Source organism: Osmerus mordax, chromosome 4, assembly GCF_038355195.1.
Source record: "Osmerus mordax isolate fOsmMor3 chromosome 4, fOsmMor3.pri, whole genome shotgun sequence".
Classification (NCBI taxonomy): Eukaryota; Metazoa; Chordata; class Actinopteri; order Osmeriformes; family Osmeridae; genus Osmerus; species Osmerus mordax.
This window is the reverse complement of record NC_090053.1, coordinates 6,000,073-6,014,163: the sequence shown is the minus strand read 5'-3', so window position 1 is coordinate 6,014,163 and position 14,091 is coordinate 6,000,073. Positions and strand designations below refer to the sequence as shown.

The 14,091-nt window shown below is 40.2% G+C and overlaps 3 protein-coding genes across 4 annotated transcripts; 2 read left to right on the top strand and 1 right to left on the bottom strand.

The window, feature by feature from the left end:
• The first annotated feature begins 1,200 nt into the window (after positions 1 to 1,200).
• nucb2b (nucleobindin 2b) lies at positions 1,201 to 7,685 on the top strand. 2 transcript variants are annotated; one of them, XM_067234749.1, is made up of 13 exons: positions 1,201 to 1,302; positions 2,126 to 2,263; positions 3,190 to 3,297; positions 3,394 to 3,526; positions 3,638 to 3,741; positions 4,564 to 4,749; positions 4,850 to 4,940; positions 5,054 to 5,112; positions 5,723 to 5,815; positions 5,992 to 6,081; positions 6,199 to 6,369; positions 6,547 to 6,607; positions 6,708 to 7,685. In XM_067234749.1, exons 1-13 carry the CDS (start codon positions 1,300 to 1,302, stop codon positions 6,815 to 6,817), a joined length of 1,347 nt encoding a protein of 448 aa, XP_067090850.1. In that variant the 5' UTR covers positions 1,201 to 1,299; the 3' UTR covers positions 6,818 to 7,685. The 2 variants fall into 2 exon arrangements, with proteins under 2 accessions (XP_067090850.1, XP_067090849.1); XM_067234748.1 differs by having other exon boundaries at positions 1,209 to 1,302; positions 3,635 to 3,741.
• Positions 7,686 to 7,879: 194 nt separating this feature from the next.
• si:dkey-10o6.2 (uncharacterized protein LOC100124608 homolog) lies at positions 7,880 to 10,042 on the bottom strand. The gene is made up of 7 exons (XM_067234750.1): positions 9,899 to 10,042; positions 9,656 to 9,780; positions 9,495 to 9,561; positions 9,249 to 9,405; positions 8,805 to 8,950; positions 8,422 to 8,532; positions 7,880 to 8,338 (listed from the first exon to the last, which is right to left on the bottom strand). Exons 1-7 carry the CDS (start codon positions 10,040 to 10,042, stop codon positions 8,159 to 8,161), a joined length of 930 nt encoding a protein of 309 aa, XP_067090851.1. The 3' UTR covers positions 7,880 to 8,158.
• A 264-nt stretch (positions 10,043 to 10,306) lies between these two features.
• On the top strand, positions 10,307 to 14,047 carry LOC136941932 (patatin-like phospholipase domain-containing protein 2). The gene is made up of 9 exons (XM_067234601.1): positions 10,307 to 10,563; positions 11,097 to 11,329; positions 11,507 to 11,572; positions 11,680 to 11,889; positions 12,119 to 12,179; positions 12,335 to 12,547; positions 12,703 to 12,841; positions 13,454 to 13,561; positions 13,705 to 14,047. The coding sequence occupies exons 1-9, from the start codon at positions 10,377 to 10,379 to the stop codon at positions 14,033 to 14,035; spliced, it is 1,548 nt and encodes a 515-aa protein (XP_067090702.1). The 5' UTR covers positions 10,307 to 10,376; the 3' UTR covers positions 14,036 to 14,047.
• Positions 14,048 to 14,091: the final 44 nt, after the last annotated feature.

The following is a 14,091-nucleotide window of genomic DNA, read 5'->3' as shown; positions in this document are numbered from 1 at the left end:
TTTGTGTGACGAACAGATGAACCAAATGAATATTTGAATAATTAACTTTTGACGACGTCATTATTCATCATGTTATTATTTGAGTGCCTGAAACATTAATTGATTAGTAACGCTTCTGTTTTACAATAACATTTGCTGTGTTAACTGTTGCATATACTATTGCATCTATTGTTCAAGGACTGTATTCACTCGATTTGTTTGTAATTTGTTCCATACTCACATTAACGTTGGAACACAGCGTGTAGCTGTTGATGGTGTACAATCACAATTCTGCGAGAATGGGTGTTGCTCTATTTTGGTCACTCTACTTTTGCTCATTATGTAGGCCTATATCTAAATTGTTTCATCATTGCTTTGCAAAATTGCAAATGTACAAACTTGTATGCTGTCAATTCAATGATATGCTTTTTTTTTCAAGAGAGCACATCGTTAAAACGGCAAATCAATCCCTTTGGATCCGTAAAAACGGAAAATGTACTAGTCTACACGCTTTAGCCTATATATTTATGAATGTTTAGGAATCTGTGATGATAATAAAATTGTCAACAAAACTAATGTAGATACACTAACAATGAGTCAGAAACAGTATTTCTTCTATCGAAACTAAAGATTTTTCACATTTTGAGTCTAGAAAGAAAATCGTAGAATATATGACTGCTTGATTATGGTAATGCAATGTGCTTATATAATCACATCCTCATATTTACATAAAATCAACTGAAATGACTGGAATATGGCATAAAGAAACTGCCTACTATTTTTATAATTTAGAAAGTTATATGCGCTTGATTAAAGCGCTCACACTATACCGCTCACCATCCAATTCCCTGCTATGTACACATAGTGTCAAATGTGCTTGTTTCAAACTGATTGTAAAACAGTTATTGTTTATTATATGGTCATGGGAAACATATTTATTCTAGTTAGAATAATTCAAGTGAAAGACAATTTTGTATTTATCCATCAGATCCACCAGACCTTGCACATGATGAACATTGTCATGATGAAACGCCACGTACAGTTTCTCTCAAAGCACCTTTACTTCACCAAGAACTTTAAAGGGAACATTTGATTGACAAATCACCTGCCCTGTAGGCTGCCAACGCGACTATTTATATGCGAGTCTTGAAATTTCTATCCAATCAGAACATGTAAAGGCGGGACGTTGCCATGGTAAACAGCTTCTTTAGGTTGAGCACCAGTCGAAAGAGAGAAAGACATGACAGCAGCTGTAAACTGGAATTAGTCTTATGAACGGTGGTGAATCGAGTTGCGTTTGCTGCGTTGACTGAAGAACTAATGGTAAGTTTTAATTGTGTTATAACACGAACATGGTTTCCTGCTTTTCTTGGGAAGAAAGTACTATACTTCTGATTCAAATTTGTACACAATATTTGAACTTCAAGCAATGGTTGTTATTGCCACGACTATCGCATCGGGGCGAACGCTTGACGATACGCTAGCACTATCAGCTACTGTACTGTATCTATCAAGTATCTTTAGGTACAAAACAGGAGGGAGTATCGAGATGAAAGAAAGACTATTGAAGTCTATTGTATGGTATTTGTGCAAGGAAACATGGACACTTGGCGATTATTTACAGATGTAAAACAGGTGCACGTTGTCATGCCATTAATGACTGGTTGTGTTCTCTTGGAGTCAAATCCTTAACTAAGGTTTATCTGCCCAACACGTGTGGTTACCAGCCCTTGTTTCCTTATCGTTAATGTGGGGTCTCTTAGTTTAGAGATTAAGATTAACAAGATTAACTTGTCAACAGTCTATTGGGCAATAGGAAAGGGTGTGCACCAGACTGGCTTTAACTTTGTCAATACCCCGAAGAGAAAAGCGTAGTCTGACTGTGAGAGGAAAACGGTAGACCCAACCGTGTGTTGATGGCCTTCTGTAAAGAAATGGGCTGTGCCAGAATGATGCCTCTTGACAAGATCTACCATGGTAAAATTATGGTCAAGAGTTGGACTATTTGTTTTAAACATTTATTGTAACCATTTAGCATGTATCAGTGAACAGTAAGATACTTATCAGCCCCTTTGACATGCTTTCCCTCCCATGACAACACTGTGTATTTAGCCATTGAACCTCATCCTTATTTCTGTGTACACAGATGTGGTGGGGTAAGGTCTTCTGCCACAGGGCCCTACTTATCCTGAGCCTGTGGCTGTCTGTCCAAGCTGTGCCCATCGCAGTTGACAAAACCAAAGTCAACCCCCCAGAGGAGAAACTGGAGGCCCCACAGAGTGCGGTGAGTGCAGGAGAAGAGCGAGATGCAATAGATGTTTGGCTATTTGCCGTTATAATATAATGTGGCATGGATCATTTCTGTCTGAATTGGGCAAACCTAAAGAGGAGGTGAGATGGGTAATTTCAGAAAGAGCCAGGCCCATACATTTACATTTTCATTTAGCAGACTCTCTTATCAAGAGCGACTTACAGTAAGTACAGGGACATTCCCCCTGAGGCAAGTGGGGTGAGGTGCCTTGCCCAAGGACACAACGTTATTTGACACGGCCGGGAATCAAACTGGCAACCTTCAGATTACTATCCCGATTCCCTAACCGCTCAGCCACCTGACTCCCTAGACATCCCATAGACAGACACATAACATATCCATAGGAAATACACCTTTTAAGACATTTACTTACATGCAGTTATAGTTGTTGTAAAAGCAATGTTTTCTAATGTATTATGATTATCATCATCATTAGTTATTTTGTTTATTGTATTTGTTTGTTTTTATTGTTTTTGGGCACTAGGAGCACACATCACTCAGGTAGTGTAAGGCTGGTAATTGGGCTACGGTATGTAGCTGGATGGTAGGACACATGTTTTTTTTTTTTGCCAGAACAACAGAAAGCCACGGGTGTAGAGAAAGCCACAGTGAGCTAGGCATGACTTGTTTTTCTTACATTCATTGATTAAATCTACCCAAAGTTTACCCGTTTGGAACATTAACTTTCTTTTGTCTGCATACTACCTATCTTGATGCTGCATCAGTGGCCTTTGTTATTTTATTTTTTTTATTGTGATTTAAGTTAACAGAACACCACTACAGTTCTTCTACTATCATGGCATGACTACCTAACTGTCATGGCAGAGAAGACTTTGTAAGAGGTATTTTGTTGTAAGCACTTTAATGTTGACTTGTGCTTTTACTTGGCTGTGTTTCAGGACACAGGCCTGCACTATGACCGCTACCTCAGGGAAGTCATCGACTTTCTAGAGAAGGACCAGCATTTCAGAGAGAAGCTCCACAACACAGATATGGAGGACATAAAGGTAGGCCAGCAAACTCACAGGTCAATACCCTTAGTGTTATGATTATTACTAGCCACAGGGACACCTTTTATCAATATGTTTGTGTGTTTCCCACAGCTAGGCAAGCTTGCCAAAGAGCTGGACTTTGTCAGCCATCATGTGAGGACCAAGCTGGATGAACTGAAGAGGCAGGAGGTGAACAGACTCCGAATGCTGATCAAAGCCAAACAGGACGCAGAGGGAAAGAATGGTACACAGTCCAAACATCTGTCTTACCCAAATGTGTCACTTCTTTACAGTGCAACATTTTAATGTGCATCCTAGCTGTTTTTATAATCACATTTCAAATTGATCCCAGCAGACATAAATATTGACCACCAATCCCTGCTCAAGCAGTTTGAGTACCTCAACCACATGAATCCACACACCTTTGAAGTGGAGGACCTGGATCGTCTGATTAAATCGGTATGGATGACCGTCAATATTATGTGCTGTACATATCCAAAAGACTATGTTTTGGTCCTATTTTCAACTTTTGAAAGTTGTATTTTTCAGTTGACAATTCATCTGGCAAATGGCAATTAATTAGTGTACAGGCTGGTTACAATGATTTCCTCTTATACAAATAGCATGATGAACTGTTGACATTTGCTGTATATTGGGGGGCTTATTTGTTCCGAAGCTCTATTTAAATCAATGCCCTGTGTGTGTGGGTATTGACAAACCAAGAGCTTTCATTTTAGATGTAATTACATGGAAGCATTGAGCTTTTTGTTCTTTGTTGCAAAGAACTGGCTTGCCAGCAGTACATTCCAAATCAGCTTTGACAGTGTAGGGAGTGCCTGTAGCATGTAAACTAACAAGGGATTGCTCAATTCAATGTAAAGTTTTCTTCATGCAAATCAAGCTGCTTTTAGGCTTCTAATCAGGAGGTTGTGCATAAAAGACACACACAAGAAGTGGAACAAAAATGTTTTAATATACTCTGCACCACGTTTTCATATGACCTAAATAATTGCATGTCACAATTCGCAGCTAACTGCTTTGTTTGGACTATTACCCAAGACCTAATTGTAACCAATTTACATAGGCATATTATCTAGTCAAATATTTCAATAATTCACAATCAGTGGTAAATTCACAAATTACACATGTTCTGATCTAACATCAAAGGATGTTTACATACCAGTCCGGATAAGGACTATAATCCTACATTTATTTCAGCCATTGAACATAATGAATTTACAACATTTGTCATTTAGATTTTTTTTCCTCTCTTTTTCGAAGGCTACCAATGACCTTGAGAATTTTGACAAGGAACGCCACGAGGAGTTCAAGAGGTATGAAATGACGAAGGAGCACGAACGTAGAGAACGTCTGAAGTCCCTGGATGATGAGCAGCGCAAGAGGGAGGAGGAGCATTATGAGGAGATGAAGAAGAAACACGCAGACCACCCTAAAGTCAACCACCCTGTAAGAGGCTGAGACTGGACTCATCCTGAAGGGAGAAGACCCTCTGATGTGAAAGATCTTACGAGTTTGTGTGTGTGTGTGTGTGTTTGTGTGTGCACAGGGGAGTCAGGATCAGCTGAAAGAGGTTTGGCAAGAGGCTGACGGTTTGGATCCAGATGACTTTGACCCCAAGACCTTCTTCAAATTACATGGTAAAGTAAAAGTTGTAAGGTAATATTAATAGCAATGCATGGTGCAAATGTTCTTTAAATAAATATAAAATAATACATTGGCCAGATCTACAGTGTACAATATTGATTTACAGACACTAATGGAGATGGCTTCTTTGATGAACAGGAGCTTGAAGCCTTGTTCAATAAAGAGGTATGTATCACGCCCCCATGTTCTTATAGTACTGAGGATATGTATAGATGATGCACGTTTGTGTGTGTGTATACACACACACACACACACACACACACACACACACACACACACACACACACTAAAGTGCATCATATATATATATATATATATAGAATTTGAGATAAGAGGTGGTCTGGATATTTTCATATAAATATACAGTATAAAAGTGTGAATGGGTATAGCTCAATGGTAGTGCGTTGGACTGCAGATAAAAAGATCACAGGTTCAAATCCCCCTTATATGTATATTTGGATCCAAGGGTCTGCTAAATTATTAGATTCATTTATTAAATGTATGCTAGGGAAAACGTATTATCAACATAATTTAGCCTGAATAGGATGGAAAAAATGATACTTAACTACAAAATGCCTCAACTTGAACTGAACAGAACCAAACAGCACCACCTATCAGGCATATTTAGGTTGCTTCCAAGCTTAAAATGACTAAATATCTAGTATTGAGTTGCTGAGATTCATGCTTGTATCTCAGACTGTGTGTACAGTTTAAAGGTTCTGTTCTATGATCCACTGGGGTCCATAGACCCTCTTGCTGAAGTTTGTGTTTGCAGCTAGAAAAGATCTACAACCCCAATCAAGAGGAGGATGACATGATCGAGATGGAAGAGGAGAGACTGCGCATGAGAGAGCATGTCATGAATGAGGTGAGCTGTCAAATCCGACCATCAATTATTTTATGGTGTTGTACTCAGTTCGGGGTGAAATGTAGTTACTGATGTGTGGTTGGTTCAGTGTGTAGAAGGGGACCATTATAAATATTGTATCATTCTAGAAGCGTTATTGTCTAGTTAACTTGAGTGCCATACTTTTCTGACTTCAGGTGGATACCAACAAAGACAGACTGGTCTCCATGAATGAGTTCATGGTGGCCACCAATAAGAAGGAGTTCTTGGAGCCAGACAGCTGGGAGGTAGAAGATGGGTCACAACTTCTTCTCTTCCACTTCCTGTATCTATCCATCCATTCCAATTTCAAGGAGGCTCTTTAAAACCTCTTCTGCCTTATTCTCTCTCCTTTCCGCTGTCAGACTTTAGATCAGAACCCCACATACACGGAAGAGGAAATGCGGGAGTTTGAGGAGCACCTGGCCCGTGAAGAGAGTGACCTCAATGAGAAGAATGCCAACTTGCAGAAACAGAAGGAGGAGCTAGAGAAACAGCAAGAGCAGCTCAACGCCCAGAAGATGGAGCTGCAGCAGGTATGGTATATCCACCATGTAGTCAGTTGTACACAATGCACGGTTTTGTTGTCTTGCTGCGTATACTGTTACTGCTTTAGACTGTTAACTTCCATTTTATATATGGGGTTACATTCCAAAAGTGCTGCATGCGTCAAATAGACCTTTCCTTGCTCATCTCTTCTTTCTTTTTTTCAGGCAGTAGAACACATGGAAAGAATAAAATCTCAAAATGCAGATGCTCCAGTTGAAGTCCAAGGTAGGTGGAAAGTTACCTTCTACCATTAGCTCAATCATAACTGTTTTTAACAAGGAGTGTAATTTTGAACAATGTCACCTACTGTGACCCATCTGTAAAGGTGGAGCAGCCGTAGTACCGCCCCCTGGAGGGAACGGGCTGCCAGTATTACCAGGAGACAGGCAACCTCTACCCCCTGGTCACCAGCAAGACCTACAAGCACACTCTTAGCAGGCCCCTTACACTGTTTGTTTGTATGAGTGTGTTTGTGTGTCCGTATGCTTGCATCTGTACGAGTGGATCTTGCAATGAGTTGGGCAATTTTCATTTCGTTTTATTGTTGGAAAACATGCACCTAAAGCTTTTTTTTTAAAGCAGCCATACAAACTGAACTTTTCAACCCACTCCTAAATCATAACATACCATAGCTGGCTGGAGTAGCTGCTTAACCAACCCAACATGATTTGAAAGAATCAATGAAACAGACAAATCTGTGGACTTTTATTTTTTTTTGTCACAACCAGTGTGCTTTCCTGAATGGAGACTGCACTGGGGAGATGGTGAAGAAATTAGTAAGTTTGTGTTTATATATACCGTTGTTACTTAAGTAACTTGTAAGTGTATTTATTTTTGAAATTCTGATTTTAGGTTTGGCAGTGTGGAGGGTGGGGACAGTTCCAGGAATTATATCTATGCTGCTAGATAATATGGGTACCTAGATTGGGTAAAAGCTATATTAAACAGGCACTGTTGTGTTTAGTTGGTCATGCCCTCTTGACGTTGAGGCACAATATTCTGTTTCATTGTGGGGTTTTGTCTATTCATCACAAAGATAAGCATTCACTCACCACATTTTCTGCCACTCTTTTTCTTTGGAGATACTGCAGTAAAGTTGACTGTATATTTCACATTGACGAATTGTTCAATATTAATAACAGTACACATTGCCTTCCTGTGATAATTGACATGGGCTATGAAGATTGGTTACAAAAATGCTTGAATGTTATTTTTTTTTTGGTATCTATTGTAATATCCTTTGTTCATTGTGATTGTCAATATACTATATGTTTGAGACTGTAAAAGTAAAGGACTAAATTGACTTGGGCTTTCATAACTTCCACATTAGAGGAATTGTGATGATTCAAAACATATTGATATTGTAGGACCACTTGCAACCATTCAAAAGAGTATGATACAAAAAGGCCCAGTTACCAGTACATATTTTGTTAATCCATTTGAACTCCTAGTTGCTTTCCTCAAATCAATATTTCTGTACTGAATATTAAACCAATTCAGCTTACATTTGTATTTGTAGTTATTTAAATGTGAGTTCTTCACATTGAGCCTTTGGCCTAAAGTTAAAAAGCACAAATCTGGTCAACATTAAGACAGAATATAAAGAGACAATATATTTAAACAACCACATTCAGTAAATTTGAATGTTTTTCAGTATGTAACTAAAGTTTAGGAAGACTGGTTCAATTACTATGGTTTGGTGTCAAATATACATAATTAAATGATGTCATTGTAATTAAATTTACAATCTAGTTTAAAACTGAGCCCTGGTAATGTTCAATTTTTTCCATAGGAGTCATTAAAGCGTTCAATGAGGTAGGTTCCAGCCTTGACAGGTGGATACTTATTTGAGCCGTTGCAACAAATCACAAGAGCTTCATCATCCGGCTGCACGAAGAAAGCCAGAGACTGGCGTGTACTGGAGTCTCCAGCAGGAGGAAGCAAAACCCTGTGGACCTGGAGGTCAAAGATGAAATGAAAGACTTGATAATGTCAACTCTGTGTTCATTAGCTGTGATAACCAGGGCTAGAGTACTCACTGCTGAGATGAACGTATCACTGGTCCATCTCTGCATCAGGTCAGCAATATTGATTAGGACTGTCCCGGGTATACTGGGAGCAGAGATGTACTCTCCAGACCTACTTAGAACCTGAGGGAAGCAAGGAATGTCAAAATACAAGACTGGAGGGTATGATGGAGTCTGGTCATTGTTTGCCTAGTGGTATGACATTGTTCTGCAATTAATGTGATCCACCAAGTTTAGATGACCAACCGCCATATCCCATATGTACCTGAGTAAACGTGGCTAAAGGCCACTCACTGGCAAAGATGTTTGGAACCAAATATCTCACTTCTTTTTTACAGCTGGCCAGTAAAAATCACAGGAAGAGAGTCTTCAAAATGGTTCGTTTCTTTAGTTACCTGCAGGCCTCCCTCATGGCTTTGGAAGACCAGTGTGATGCTGCCATAGTCCGAGTGTTCTCCACAGCGCAGCTGCCCCTCCTTCACACTCTCGCTCATCACAGGGGGGTAGTACAGGGACCGCAGGGTACTACCATTCTCATCACCTATGGGGGGGGGGGGGTGCCATAATTTAGTACCAATTAAACAATTACAATTACTTTTGTCTGCACCATACACTTGTTTGGACGCTGCCTGTCTGCCCCTGCCTACCCAGGAGTCATTGCCTGACCATCAAAATAGTCATTTTTCTTAATTGTGTGTCATGAGAGGTTTAGTTCTGAACAGGTTTATGGGGAAACACCTTTGCCTTGGCCCTATGAATTAAATTATTATTCAAAAGACACTGTTAATCTGCTAAACTATCCAGACTTTTCTGGTCCCACCCTATGTGGCCATACTCACTTCCTATGTATTTGTGTGCACTGAGGAAGACGTCGGCTTCCAGGCCCAAACTGTGAGCCATGACCCTGAGGACACCAAGAGAAAGCTCTTTGCAGCGCAGGAAGAACGATGTCTGGATTTTCCTGAACCCTGTGACACTTTCTGTCGATGGCCATTTCTAAACAACAAGCAGGGAGAGTTGCATGAGGACGAGAATAGATCAGTGACTTGATTTCAATTAATTGGTATCGAGAAATATATCGTTACTATATCAGCCCGAAGAGATGCAGTGTTGAATGCTTCCTTTAGGTCTCCTGGTCGTCGTGGATTTAGCCTTTGGTCAGCGTAAAAAAAGAATGTGTGATTTGTCATAACTGGTGGTATGGCTTATGTAAAAGAGCGCAGGAATTTGGAATAAAGGACTACACCGTTCAGTCTCCGAAGACACCCATCCATGGTTCGGGTTGTTAACAAAACTTTTCCTGCTGAAAGGAAGTTTGAATTCTTCTGATTGAAGGAAGAATTTCTTAGAAATTTCCATAACCGCATCCACCTTAGAAGACAAATGTAGTGATACCATGAATACCTCAAAGTGCAATGACTACTCTTATGTATTTTCTAAATGTAGTCTAATAATGCAAATCAGATCGAGAGGAGCAGCTGCAACTCACTTCTTGCTGAGTTATTCCAGTGTTTTTCAGATAGACAAATCCCACTTCAGTGAATGCTGTTCGCAATTCCTTGGTCAAATGTTCATCCAAAGCATCTTTATATCCTAATGTGTGCGCACTAAAATCAATAACTGGTATATTCATGTTGTCAAAACGAAAAGGCAGTTACAAAGTGTAAAATCCTTGTGGAAGGTAGCCAACCAGGTGAAGTGGTATCTTCCTTGTGTTGTCGAATCATGTGACATGTTGAGCCAATAGAAATTCCAGTTGATTATAAACAGTTGAGCCATCAACTTTTCACTTACAATCTGAGAACTGAGATAAAGTATTGTGTTGTTCACGTAATGAGACAAAATACGTAGAGGGATGTTTTTTTAAATAACTTAAAGATATCATCTCAATGTACTGCGATTTATACATTTTGGATACTTGACAGGCCATTACCCCAAATTGTTTTACTATAGAAATACATGTGAGCATGCTTAATTTGGAAGGAGAATGGAGTATTTCTTTTGCAGGTTGTGGGTTCATGGGAATCTATTATGTTGGAGCTTCAGCTTGTTTGCTCGAGCATGTCTCCCACCTCGTTCAAGACGCTTCTAAAATGTATGGAGCTTCGTCAGGTGCTCTAATGGCTGCAGTTCTAACCGTCGGAATGCCCATTGGTAAGTAGGCTACAACTACAAAGTGTCGTGTCAAAAATTCATTTAGTCAGTTGGTTACCAGAGGTTATCAGCCCCTAAATGCAGTCAAAGCATGTTATAAATAATACATTTATGAATTTATTTTACAATGAGTCATCAAAAGTGCCATTCTTGTACCAAGGCATTCCTATTTTTATTCTAATGAATATTGTAAAGCAGAAAACAAATCTACGCATTCCTGAAAGTTGTGACAACTTACTCTGGTCTAATTGCATATAATGTTTCACTTAAACTAACTTAAGATGAGGCAATTCCCATTCCTTTTGAGGTCACCTGCCACCCTTTGGACATTTGTCATTCCATAACTGCATGGCAGATATCCTTTATGCATCAAAGATAACCTGTTTATCTTGGGGGGGGGGGGGGGGGGGGGGATTGTATGCAGCAACATTTTGGTTGGCCGTACCAAATCTCACGCCAAGGTTTTTTGAAAAGTTGGCAGCCCTGCTTTATTATGGTGCATATTCAGAAATCCATGTTTCCCTCTTATGCAGAGCAGTGCTGTGAGAATTTGATGTACATGGCCAAGGAGGCCAGAAAGCGTAAACTTGGTCCTCTGCACCCAAGCTTTAACCTGCTGAAGATCGTGCGTGACGCTATGGTCCGACACCTCCCAGATGACGCTCACATCCGAGCCACAGGCAAACTCTGTGTGTCCCTCACTAGAGTGTCCGATGGGCAGAATGTGCTGGTATCAGAGTTTGACACTAAGGAGGAACTCATCCAGGTACAGAGGCCATGGACAAAGGGTAGGGGATCAAATAAGGGCCACATATACTTTGCATATGTAAAAACGTTTTTGCATCTGTAAAAACGTTTTTGCATTTGTAAAAAAGTATTATGCATACTGTATATTACAGATAGTATGATATGAACAAATAATTAAACCCTTTTTTATTTCCAGGCCCTTCTTTGTAGCTGCTTCATCCCCTTTTACTGTGGTGTTATACCTCCTACCTACCGAGGAGTGGTAAGGGAAAGAATTGTCATGCCAATATGGATGTTCTTTTATTTCCTTGATTAAGGGCTCCTTCAATGTGTCCTCCTCACACTCAACACCATCTGCCTGTATTTCAGAGTTATGTGGACGGTGCCATCAGTAATAACCTTCCCCACTGCAAAATGCCCAACACCATCACAGTGTCCCCTTTTTCAGGCAAAAGTGGCATCTGTCCAAAAGACAGCACCATGAACTTCCACGAGGTGCGCTTCAATAATGTCAGCATCCAGGTGAATACTGAGAACATGTACCGGGTGACCAGTGCTTTCTTCCCACCAGAGCCTGAGGTGAGGTTCTATGATGGTTTTATGTTGTTTTTTCAACCTCTGTGACAGTTAAGGTCCTCTAAAAAGGCAACCTCCTGTAGTCCCCCTAGTCCCTGTATTAACAGAGAAATTAATTATCCAGTCCTGCTGGATCAGACATGAGTTTATCTCTTTAGAATTAAAAGAGGATTTGATACGACAATTGAGTAAAAAAAATGGTTATGTAATATACATTTGTTATGAGTGACAGATAATGGCAGAGATCTGTCATAATGGATACATGGACACTCTTCGCTTCATACAAGAGAACAGTGAGCTCCCCTTCTAACCTTAAGGTTTTGTGTTTCAATTTGGTTTTGTTTCAATGTGGTTTCAGACCTTACTGTATGTGTGTGTGTGTACTGTAAAATATAGATTTAACATTTTGGTTTATAGGACTGAGCGAACAGTATCTTTCATGTTTTAGACCTTCTGAGAACTGGGAGCCCTTCCACCAGTTGGTTGACAGAAGTAGACTCTCCCAAACCTTCTTGTTGTGAAACGGAGTACGATCCAACTGAAGCTGAGGAGACTGAGTCTGCAAATAACTTGTTACTCAAGAGACTCAAGCCTCAACGCAAGCCGCACTGGTGGCTGGACCCACAGAGAACTGAGAACCTACCAGTCCTTATCAAGAAAGGTATAACATCCGTATATGAATTACAAGAAATGGTCTTAATAGTGCATGTTTGCAAAACATTTAGTTACAAAATATGTTCAGAATATCTCTCTCCTTTGTAGTCATTTTTATATATATATACAGCCATGCGTCCTGAATGCTCCTATCTGTGTTAGTGTTGTGTGAGGCATGCAAGGAGAGACACACGGGTGGTCTGCTTGCTCAGGGTACTGAACTTCTCCCGGGGCGAGTTGCGTCCTTCATGCTGATGCCCTACACACTACCTGTGAAGGCGGCTTACTCCATGACTCAGAAGTAAGAGGCACTAGAGCTGTGATCCATCTACATGAGTACTTATATGTCATGTTATGCCACGTTGCTTTGCGTTGTCTTGTCCTAAAAATGTCAGTGCCCAGTCTGACCCTGTGTTGGGCTGTGTACCTGACAATAAAAGACTTTAACTTGAACATGTTAAGGCTTCCGGCATTGAATATGATCAAACCCAATGTGGAATCGCTTACTTCTCGAGCCTAACATTTCTTATCATGCCTAACATTATTGTTGCTTGCTTTCCTACAGGTACACTCTTGCACTTTTTAGGTTTATGTTGTTTAATTTGTAACTTGTTTAACTACTTGCTCTTATGTTTCTTCCCATTGGCACTTGGTTGCTTATCACAGTATATGATCATGTTTTGGCTTCCTACAATGTTTTTTGGGCTATCTCGTTGTTTATGATCATTGACTTATGCTCTTTTTGTAAAGCTCTCTCTTGGAAGTCGCTTTGGATAAAAGCGTCAGATAATGAATAAATATCAGTAGAGTCTGTTGATCAAAGTTTTGTGGGGAAATAATTGTATTATGTGCCAGTATAACTCTTTGATAACAGTTTGTTATTTTAATGGTTTAAACCTCTGATGCACTTTAGACTGGTGAACTGGATCCCAGATGTATCTTGTGATATGCGCTGGCTCTACAGTATGGCTGGCGATATCTACAAACAGGCCTGGAAGAGCACAGACGATAAGATAAACAGGTGTGTCCGGTCTATAAAGGATTAAAATATATTTAAGAGTTTGTATACCGCTGTACAATGCAGTTATGCTATAGTTCTCTCATTCAGGGCCAGTACTTTTTCCATTAATTAAAATAGAGTGTGTGTGTGTGTGTATGTTCCAGTGAGGGTCCCCTGCGGCGGTGCTGTAGTCTGCCCTCAGGCCTGGAGGTGTGTGCACAGAAAGAAAAGGAGCAGGATCTGTCTTCCCTTCCAGATACGATCAACACCAACTATTTATATTGTAGCACTTGTGATAACCATCCAGAACTGCCCCTGACCCCACCCTCCACTCCACCCACCAAATCGATGCTTAAGAAAGGGGCTTCACCTTCCAAAATAGGAGGGGGTTGGGGTTCAGGACTGAGTCGAGCTGTTGGCTGGATGCGTGGCAATGCCTCATCTGAGCAGTCGTCAAGCCCCAGTTCCTCTAAGGATAAGCAATCCTCTCCGTGACATCAGACAACCCCTTCATAGATTACTTATTAAATCAGAAGTAAATAAATTGGTGT